Source organism: Lolium rigidum, chromosome 6, assembly GCF_022539505.1.
Source record: "Lolium rigidum isolate FL_2022 chromosome 6, APGP_CSIRO_Lrig_0.1, whole genome shotgun sequence".
In the NCBI taxonomy this organism is placed as follows: Eukaryota; Viridiplantae; Streptophyta; class Magnoliopsida; order Poales; family Poaceae; genus Lolium; species Lolium rigidum.
In genome coordinates this window covers 115,159,603-115,169,561 of record NC_061513.1, presented here as the reverse complement: position 1 = coordinate 115,169,561, position 9,959 = coordinate 115,159,603, and the positions used below count along the sequence as shown (strand labels likewise).

The following is a 9,959-nucleotide window of genomic DNA, read 5'->3' as shown; positions in this document are numbered from 1 at the left end:
GTCGGCGTCGCCTGTTAAAAGGCGACCCAGATGGTCATCTTCTCCATCCCATCCCGCATCGACTTTCTTGCCTAGCTAGAAGAGGAGAAGTGTGAAGGTTTTCGAGAGAGTTTCGGAAGAGATTTAGCGATGGCTCCCGTGAAGCTGTACGGCGCGACCCTGTCGTGGAACGTGACGAGGTGCGTGGCCGCGCTGGAGGAGGCCGGCGTCGACTACGAGATCGTGCCAATCAACTTCGGCACCGGCGAGCACAAGAGCCCCGAGCACCTCGCCAGGAACGTAAGTTCAACCTCCACCCGGCACCCACCCACGCGCGCGCTCGCGGCCCCTCGATCTACCTGTCTCTAATCTGACGCCGTTTACCTCTAATTTCACCAAATGATTCTATTGATCTGTCGTTTTAGACGGGTCCGGTCGCTACCCTCCATGTCTCTACCACCGTTTAGTTTAGTTCAGTTAGCCGGAGACATGTTGCTGTCATCCGTAATCTATCGTGATAAACACTCCTCCGCCCGCTGCTCTCCAATCTTTAGTTACTTGACTGGATTCAGCCTAGTTGCACTTTGGAGAAACAAGCGTTCCACACAGCCACAACTTCCTGCACCCAGAACCGACGCCACCTACCCTATTGTTATTGTTATGTGCGATGTGCCTTCTTATGAAGAGACGATTTTTATTTTCTCTCTTTATTAAGCATTAAGGTGCTTCTGACAAAGTTAGTCACCCTTTTAGTTTTCTTTACCTTTTCTCTTGGTAAAATTATGCATTTTATTCAGCAGTTAAAATCATTCAGATTTGCTTGGTGATAGGAGAGGTGTGGTAATTAAAAGGTGGGTCTTAAGGTTTCTAAGAAGCATGTTCTCTTCCCAAACAAAATAATCCTTTTGTTCAGGAAATAATCTTTCAACATACGCAGGAGCCCAAGCAGCCTGTTAGGCTGTTAATTCCCAGAAAGTTGTCAGCAAAACATAAAACAAAACAAAATGTAGCAAGCATTCAGCTTAACACCTATTACTACCTCCCAGTGACATTTTTGCCGCGCAGCAGTCACGTCAGCATCTCAACACTGTTTTCGTCAGTTATCCTGGGCATAGGCATTGGCCTTGCTTGTACACCAGTCGACCGGCGATCATTCACACAATGCTTCACTCTGCAAGATAGAAGTACAAGTACCCGGCACAATTGACTGTTTGCTCTCCTCCTTGTGAATTCCTGACAATAATTTGATGATCTCAGTCCGAGACCTAATCAACATGTTATAGAAACAAGCCTGTTTGTAAGAGTCCAGAGTACGCAACAGCCAACTGCTAGACCAACTGCAGGAATGAATAAGCCTGTTTTTCACACACATCCAATTTTTTGCAAAGGATGTGACTCTGCTATTAGCATTTTTCTATGAAGCACGGACATCACAGCTTCTTCCCTGCTATTTTAGCCATTTCAAGATTGATACTATTCTATATTTTAGAACTAGCAAACATATTTGTAAGCATTTACCACCTGTCTAAGCACCTACTTTCCACGCCCTCTCTTTCTTCAGCTCTACAGTAACTACAGATTTGTTGAATGTGCAATTAGTCATGCATTTTGTTGTCAAATTACGCATTTATACAATTGATATGCTATTAAAAGATACATTTAATGATATTTTCAACTGTTTTATTATGTATCAACTCGTCTGTTTGTTACCATGTATCACTGTTTTTACACGAAAAGAATCATCTATAAATGAAGTCATTCCCATAGAATGTCATCTTATTGACATATGTATTTTGAGTAACCAATCTCAAATGTGAATTTCACAAGAACTGTGGCGTATGATTCATGTGATTGCTAAAACTCACTGTCTTCATATGGTCCTCTGCAGCCATTTGGTCAGGTGCCCGCTTTGCAGGATGGTGACCTGTACGTCTTCGGTACGATTCTACCTCTTTGAGATATTTTCTCTTCACCCCTTATAACTAAAACTATGAACGTTCATGATGCTTTTAGCTTTTTACAGTACTGATGTTGTGATTCTATAATGGTACCTAAGTAGTGCAAGACCAGCTTCACTTGATTATTATCAAGCTTAAGAATTTCTTCTTACGAGGACATCATGAAAAAACAAATTATGTGTAATTTTTAGCTGTCATCATATTAGAAAGAGTATACTTTTTGGGTCTTGGTTGCCATGTGATTCAGTATTTCCACTAGACCAATAATGAGAATTTTCTTGTTATACCGTTTGTAGAAACTAAAGTAATTGGAAGGATCAAACCATTGAGAAATACACTTGAATTTTTTTACAATTATTAGCAAACCTTCTCTCGAGCGGTGAAGTAATACAGTTACCAAACATAATGAAGTTTAGAATTGTGATGGGTTTTACTATTATTTTGCTAGGTTAAGTCCAATTTACATACTCCTTGAGAATCTTCGGGAAATTTGCCATCGTTGACCATAACTCTGGTTCCGTTTGTTGTTCTCTTCCTTTTAGAGTCCCGTGCTATTTGCAAGTATGCATGCCGCAAGAACAAACCAGAGCTGTTGAAGGAGGGCGACCTGAAGGAGTCAGCCATGGTTGATGTCTGGCTTGAAGTTGAGGCCAATCAGTACACCGCTGCACTGAGCCCCATTGTCTTCGAGTGCCTCGTCCACCCTATGCTCGGCGGAGCTACTGACCAGAAAGTCGTCGAGGAAAACCTTGGCAAGATTAAGAAGGTGCTGGAGGTGTACGAGGCACGCCTGACCAAGTACAAGTACCTGGCTGGAGACTACCTCAGCCTTGCGGACCTTAACCATGTGTCTGTCACCCTTTGCCTGGGAGCTACACCGCATGCATCTTTGTTCGACGCATACCCTCATGTGAAAGCCTGGTGGACTGGCTTGTTGGCGAGGCCGTCTGTCCAGAAGGTCGCTTCGCTGATGAAGCCATGATCTTAGAGTTGTTTTGAGTGCTGACCATGAATAAGCCGAGGTGTGCCCCAACGTATGTTTGTTCGAAGACTGTGTTGTTGTGATGTGGTCCTTGATGTTGAATGTTCAGGCTTCTGCTGGTGTGCTGCTTGTAATACTCCAATCTTGTACTGAAATGAGCATTCCCGTGCTCTGGCTTTTAATAAATTCTTCCTTCAGGTATCCCAGCTTTGATATTTTCTCATCTGTTGCTTAGATGTTCTATTCATTAGCAGAAAACTAACTCCACATATGGTTTGGGGTCTATATCATATCTGGTGCTTCCATTCACCTTTGTTTGCTTAGATGTTCTATTCATTAGCAGAAAACTAACTCCACATATGGTTTGGGGTCTATGTCATATCTGGTGCTTCCATTCACCTTTGTTTGCTTTACTGAGAAACGGACAAGGGAGATTGTTCTGGAAGCCATAGACGCTGAGCAGGAGTATATGCATAATGAAGGATGATATGCTGAATAGTTCCAACGAGCAGACAAAGAGCATCCAGCATTGATATTTGTCGTTTACCATGTTGATGTTTAAGCACACTTGTGTGATAAAAAAGCCTGGGCTGCAAATATGCAAGGCCTGCCGGTGTGAAGCCAACCCACTTAACCCAGCTCCTGGACTCTGACAATGCTCACCTACCGTTCTTACCGAGGTTGAAACAGATAATGACATCCTCTCATTTGCCGCAACCGTGCGCTGCTAAACCTCCTGAATATTAACATGGATGGATCTTTCAGTATTGATTCAGAGACTGCGTTGGCCGTTGGCGATGTTCAGGGTGCCGGCATGGAGGAGCGGTGGGGGCAAAGGCTGGGACGGCGGCGGAACGCAATGAACATAGATTGGAAATAGACAGCCGAGATTTAAGAACTGTAGCACATACACCGCAGATAGTCATGTAGCATATGTACTGTAGCCGACCCACTGTAAGCAGACGGCCTGTAGCTGGGTTGTCAAGCCACTGGATCTGAATCCGCTCTGGATAGTGAGAGTTCAGAAGAGATCAGCGATGGCTCCGGTGAAGCTGTACGGCATGACCATGTCGTGGAACGTGACAAGGTGCGTGGCCGCCCTGGAGGAGGCCGGCATCGAGTACGACATCGTACCCATCGACTTCGGCGCCGGCGAGCACAAGAGCCCCGAGCACCTCGCCAGGAACGTACGTATGCTCTAACCGCCTCCACGCACGCTCCCTTTGATTGGCACGAAATTGCAGCTCGCTCTCGTGCTGCTGTAATTTAGTGAACTCGCCCAGAGGGGTGGTCGCTTGCCATGCCTCTGTCTCTGTATAGTTTACGGGAGAGATGCTGCTGTCGTCCGTAGTATCTCAGGATTTGAAGGGGATTACGATTCGGAAATTACTAGGGTTCAATTGGGGATCGAAATTTAGGAAGACCGAAACTTTCTTTAAAAAAACATGAGAGGAAATCAAATCCCAAGCTCAAGGAGTATAATTGTGGATTTCGCTGCAGCTTGTCTCAGATTGGCTAACGATTTGGGCGTCGCCCGCGTGGTGACCTTAATTAAGTAAGTAATTAACACCTCCGTTGTCCTCCAATCTTTAGTCACTTGACTTTAGCCCAGTTGCACTTAAGATAAACATAATGTTCCCCACATCCACACTTCCTGCACCCAGCACCGACGGCTGCTACCTTTTACTAGTACATCTTCAGATCTTCTCCTAAACCTTGTGTTCACAAATATTTGGATACGGAAAACTCTACACATGCCTTTGGTGACCTGCTAGTTTAATGTCTGCAAATTGTTTGTTTTTCTATCTGTAAGCCATATGTGCTCTCTAACCTATATTTTTACTTTTTTCTTTAACTACAACTATGTATCTAGCTTACACCTATTAATGTGCATTTTTCCGAAAAGGGGAATTTAACCCCAGCCTCTGCATCAAGCGATGCACACAGACTTTTTATTGTAAAATTTAGACATTCAAGTTACTACAAATCATGGATCATATAAGGTCGATACACAGGTGCTTTTAAGTTAATAACCTATATTTTATCTTTTTTCTTTCAGTTACAACTATGTATCTAGCTTATAGACCCGTTACGTCCATTCGACATATGTGGTAGGCCTTCTCAGTGTTCATTACGGGATAAACATTAGTTCAGCCGACCAATCTCACATCACTAACCCAGTAGCCCCAAGCAACTTTTTTACTTTAATCTCTAAACAACTTGTTAATGCTCAGAAAGTTTCCAGTAAATCGTAAGACAAAACAAAATGCAGCTGGCATTCAGATTATCCACCACCTTTACTGCCCAAATGCATCTTTTTGCTGCACGGCGGTTACAACAGCCTCTCATGGAGGCAGTGTGGTTGGCGCCCCATCTGTTTCCACCAACCATCCTATATCCTGAGATGTGTTGCCATTGCCTCATGTTCACCAGTCATCTGGGAAGCACCTGAAACGCTTGCCTGATTGTTGTCCTGCCTAAAATTTCAGAAACGAGCACATGCAACTTATGACCTCGGCAGGAGAACTAATCAACTTGTCATCAAAACAAGTCCTGTTTCCAGGGATCCAAAGGGCTCAGGCGATTGCTAGACTAATTGCATGAAGAAACTAGCTATTATGACTTAGGAGTACTGCCTTTTTTGCCACCACCAGTATTGAGCAAAAGAATCGTGTACACATGTAGCACCAGCTACCAAGAACCTGACCAACTATGAACTATCACTATACAAACTAGCATACTACGCATTTAACAACCTTTTCCATGCTATTTTAAGTATCCATTTTAAGATTGATAGTATTCTAAATTTCCGACCTGGCAAAACATATTTCTGAGTGTTTATTGTCTGTTTGAGCAGATATTTGCATGTTCTCTGCTTTATCCAGCTGTATGGTACCTACAATTTTGCTTGAAAAAAATTTCTTAGTGTGATAGTAACTGTGACATGTAATTCCTATGTTTTAGAGGTGTGACATCTGATTGCCGAAACTTACTGTCCTTTTATCGTTGTCTGCAGCCCTTTGGTCAGATGCCAGCTTTGCAGGATGATGACTTCTATGTCTGGGGTATGAACATGATGCTAACTCCTGGAGTTGTTTCTCTTTTCCTCCCCTCATGAATAAAGCAAATAGGTCATGATGCTCTTATGATATTGTTGCTGTGTTTGTTTCTTATGATGTTGATGTTGTTGGCTGCCTTCTCAATATATAAGAAGCTAGATTTTCAGATGGTCTAAAATGGTACATACACTTAAACTGGAAGTGCCGGATCAGCTTCACTTCGATTAATTTTTAATCTTTATCTACAGATCAGTTTGTGATGACATGATAAAAAAGCAATTACGTGTAATTGTTAGTCTGTTTTTCGATTTTGTTGTTTCAATGTTCTAAGTGATGATGTAGTCTCTTTGGCAAGAAATGGCAGCTCTCCTCTCGTTTCATCAAAAACAAATTAGGAGTATAAATTTTGGACTTGGTTTCTATGTGAATAAATATTTCCAGTAGTTCAATGATTGTCTTCAGAAACTTCCAGTGAGAAATCTTGGATACTGACCAACCACATACCTAGTAATGCAATCACTGAATCAGTAAAAACACTCCTTCATAATTCCCCGGTTTGAAGGATACAACCTAGATTGTATGAAAACATACGTATGTGTCATGTAATCATTTCTGTGAAAGTGGTGTGGCTGTTCTTGGCCAAAACATGACCGGAAATAGTAATAAATATCAAAGCACTAGATTATCAGAATGAAATGTCGTTGTCAAACATGACACATGCCAAGATGTATCAAATTTTGATCAACCTGTTCTCGTATGCTTGATTTCAGAACAATGAAGTAATATAGTAACTAAACATCAACTTAGTTGGAGAAAGAAGGAAAAGGCTCGAGTTTATATATGGTTATGTAGGAAAATACATATACGATATGTTTGTTATTTGAATTTTCATCATACATAGTTTACATGTGAATCTAATCAATTTAATAAATGTTATGTGATTTGTTATTATTTTGCTAGTTGTAGAACAATTTATTGAAATATGTTAAAACAGTTCCATACTGACGCTGTTGATTATCATAACTCTGGTTCTGCTTGTTTTCCTTTTTCTTTGAGAATCGCGTGCTATTTGCAAGTATGTGTGCCGCAAGAGCAAACCGGAGCTGTTGAAGGAGGACAACCTCAAGGAGTCAGCAATGGTGGATGTGTGGCTTGAGGTGGAGGCTAACCAGTACACGGCTGCACTGGAGCCTATTATCCTTGAGTACCTCGTCCGTCCAATGTTCGGGAGAGCCACTGACCAGAAAATCGTCGAGGATAACCTTGTGAAGCTGAAGAAGGTGTTGGAGGTCTACGAGGCGCGCCTGACCGAGTGCAAGTACCTGGCTGGAGACTTCTTCAGTCTTGCGGACCTTACCCATGTGTCTTCCACTGCATGCTTGGCGGCTACACCCCAGGCGGCTTTGTTCGACGCATATCCGCATGTGAAAGCATGGTGGTCTAGCCTGATGGCGAGGCCATCCGTTCAGAAGGTCGCTGCACTGAAGAAGCCATATTTTCAAAGTAGTGCCTAGCACAGTTTCTCCATGAACCATGATCCACGAAATAAGAGCAGTTTGTGTGACTTGTGTCTCGATGGCTGCTTGTCCAGGTATGAGTTGTTGTGACGTGTCCTGGATGTTTACTCTTGTGTAGTAACGATGCTTGTGATCCTGTCTAATCTTACACTAAAACGAGCATCCCTGTGCTCTAGTTTATAATAAACTCTTCCCTCAGATATGTAAGCTTTAGTGTTTACTCATTTGTTGCTTCCATGATCATATAAAAATTAGTGCAATTCATGGTCCAATTCATGGTCTAAGCTGTGGAGATACTGGTTTAAGAAAAAGAAAAAGTTATGTATGCAGTTAAGAAGAAAAAATCAATGCAATTCGTCGTCCAATTTGTAGTACACCCTCCGTCTCATGAAACTTATCTATGATTTGTTTAAATTTGGGTATATCTAGACACTAAATTGTATCGAGATACATTCAATTTTTGACAACTCCGACAAGTTTCATGGAACGGAGGGGACATTGTTTCGTCATAGCGTGCTGAACTGCTGGTTACTTGTTATGTTTCCGAAGAATCTGTAAGTGGCCCTTTCTTAATGAAGGTGATCTCAAGTTCGTTTTCTGTTCTTGAACCCATCAACAACGGGAGTAGGGAGGAGAGGAAAGAGGTTTGCTCTCGGTATCTGATCAAAATTTCGGATGTGCTCCCTGTGAAAAAGAAAGAAGAAAAGAAAACTTCGAATGTGTTAAAGAGCTGAACAATGAACTCGACACGTAAGCACCGTGAAGCGTCACCCCTTTTCTTTTCTGCACAAAAGTATGTATCTGGTATCTACCACCAGTCTAACTTATCATCATATGATTGATGTAGCTTTGCCTTTTCTTTGCTCCAAAAGAAAAGAGCAAGCACTAGCTCTAGGAAGAAGAGCGCAGCACATGCCACAGAGCTCACAAACACCTTTGCAACCTCGGCGCCTTTAGTTTGACGACCGTGGTTTGGGCTAGAACAGCCCGAAGAAACTTACAGGTGTCCCGTGTGGCATTGTGACATGGTTCGTGAACTCAAAACTTCGCGCCTAAGAAACATGTCAGCTCGGCCCAAAGGCGATGGACACCATGCGGAAAGGAAGGAAGAGGAAAGAGACGGCCGGCTGCCGATATAAAGCAGAGCCAAAGGAAAGCTCACGCCGCACTACTTCAATCACCGGTGTACCAGCAGCTAACGTCGAGCTCGAGCACTCAAGTCAAGCCGGCTAGAGAGGAAAGGGAGCGCTAGCTTGATCAATCCGTGCCCAGACTCAGAAAAAAACTCTACAAACACTTCCAGCGTGACGCGCGCACGATCGATATGATGGCGAGTCCGGCGTTCTTGCTGCTCCTGCTGGCGGCGTCAATCAGGGGCTCCGCCGCGGCGTGGTGCGTGTGCAGGGCGGACGCGAACGAGACGGCGCTGCAGGAGACGCTGGACTACGCGTGCGGGCAGGGCGCCGACTGCACCCCGGTGGCCACCGGCGGGAGCTGCCACAGCCCCGACTCCGTGGTGGCGCACTGCTCCTACGCCGCCAACAGCTACTACCAGCGGAGCAGCCAGACCAAGGGCGCCACCTGCGACTTCGGCGGCACCGCCACCCTCACCACCACCGACCCCAGTACGTACCCACCTGCTCATCAGTTTCAGTGACCCTTCTCCATCGTCGATCTCCTCCACCTCACGGTGCATCCGTAACTTCTGCAGGCACCGGCACCTGCAAGTACCCTGCATCTGCAAGCTCTGCAGGGACGAGCACCGGGAACGGCACGGCTCCAGGCGCTGGCGTGGGCACCAACCCTTCTTCCCCGGGAGGAGCGACGAACCCAGCCACGCCCGGCATGGGAGGGACCTTCACTACTCCAATCGGCGGCGCGTCCGGCCCCTCGGCGAGCATCATAGGCCCCGAGAGCAGCGACGCTCCAGCTGCTACCGCTGCATCCATTGGCCTCCGTGTTTTGCTCGGCGTTGCCTCCGTCCTTGCTTTCTTTGTGCAGTGATCTGAGCGTAAAGCAGAATCACGTAGTGCATTTGCTAGGGATATCATTTCTGATCCACTCAGCCAGCGCTTTGTTGCTTTGGTGGAGACGTGGCTGTCCTTCTGGATTCAGGTTTATCTTTGTGCACGTCTTTCATCTTCTTTATTATATTTAGCCTATGTATGTAGTTTGATTTCTTTGCCTCAAGATCCCGAATTCCAGTCTCCGGTGCTTTTCAGATGCTGTACTGGTAGTGTCCAGAATCATTCATGCGATGCTATGCTACTATACTACTCCCTAGTCCCTAAATAGGTGGTGTACAAACTTAGATAAGAATTCAATGCTTTTAAAGTTTAACCAAGAATATATACCAAAATATGAAGATCTGTAATACCAAATCAATACCAATACATTCACCATATAAGATATGTTTTCGTAATATACTTATTTAATGTTATAGTTGTTCATGTTTTTTCCAATA

At 44.3% G+C, this 9,959-nt stretch overlaps 3 protein-coding genes across 3 annotated transcripts; all 3 read left to right on the top strand.

Moving 5' to 3' along the window:
* On the top strand, positions 1-3,120 carry LOC124668516 (glutathione S-transferase 1-like). The gene is made up of 3 exons (XM_047205638.1): positions 1-279; positions 1,868-1,916; positions 2,480-3,120. The coding sequence occupies exons 1-3, from the start codon at positions 130-132 to the stop codon at positions 2,917-2,919; spliced, it is 639 nt and encodes a 212-aa protein (XP_047061594.1). The 5' UTR covers positions 1-129; the 3' UTR covers positions 2,920-3,120.
* Positions 3,121-3,841: 721 nt separating this feature from the next.
* On the top strand, positions 3,842-7,695 carry LOC124668515 (glutathione S-transferase 1-like). Its single transcript, XM_047205637.1, has 3 exons — positions 3,842-4,106; positions 5,936-5,984; positions 7,035-7,695. Exons 1-3 carry the CDS (start codon positions 3,957-3,959, stop codon positions 7,490-7,492), a joined length of 657 nt encoding a protein of 218 aa, XP_047061593.1. The 5' UTR covers positions 3,842-3,956; the 3' UTR covers positions 7,493-7,695.
* A 1,071-nt stretch (positions 7,696-8,766) lies between these two features.
* On the top strand, positions 8,767-9,725 carry LOC124667543 (PLASMODESMATA CALLOSE-BINDING PROTEIN 3-like). Its single transcript, XM_047204810.1, has 2 exons — positions 8,767-9,120; positions 9,207-9,725. The coding sequence occupies exons 1-2, from the start codon at positions 8,820-8,822 to the stop codon at positions 9,497-9,499; spliced, it is 594 nt and encodes a 197-aa protein (XP_047060766.1). The 5' UTR covers positions 8,767-8,819; the 3' UTR covers positions 9,500-9,725.
* Positions 9,726-9,959: the final 234 nt, after the last annotated feature.

Excerpts from the sequence above, each read along its gene's own strand:
- LOC124668516 (XM_047205638.1), top strand. The coding sequence starts at position 130 with ATGGCTCCCGTGAAGCTGTACGGCGCGACCCTGTCGTGGAACGTGACG. Across the intron at positions 280-1,867 it reads CCGAGCACCTCGCCAGGAAC|CCATTTGGTCAGGTGCCCGC; the intron begins GTAAGTTCAACC and ends GGTCCTCTGCAG. Across the intron at positions 1,917-2,479 it reads TGGTGACCTGTACGTCTTCG|AGTCCCGTGCTATTTGCAAG; the intron begins GTACGATTCTAC and ends TCTTCCTTTTAG.
- LOC124668515 (XM_047205637.1), top strand. The coding sequence starts at position 3,957 with ATGGCTCCGGTGAAGCTGTACGGCATGACCATGTCGTGGAACGTGACA. Across the intron at positions 4,107-5,935 it reads CCGAGCACCTCGCCAGGAAC|CCCTTTGGTCAGATGCCAGC; the intron begins GTACGTATGCTC and ends CGTTGTCTGCAG. Across the intron at positions 5,985-7,034 it reads TGATGACTTCTATGTCTGGG|AATCGCGTGCTATTTGCAAG; the intron begins GTATGAACATGA and ends TTTTTCTTTGAG.
- LOC124667543 (XM_047204810.1), top strand. The coding sequence starts at position 8,820 with ATGATGGCGAGTCCGGCGTTCTTGCTGCTCCTGCTGGCGGCGTCAATC. Across the intron at positions 9,121-9,206 it reads CCTCACCACCACCGACCCCA|GCACCGGCACCTGCAAGTAC; the intron begins GTACGTACCCAC and ends TAACTTCTGCAG.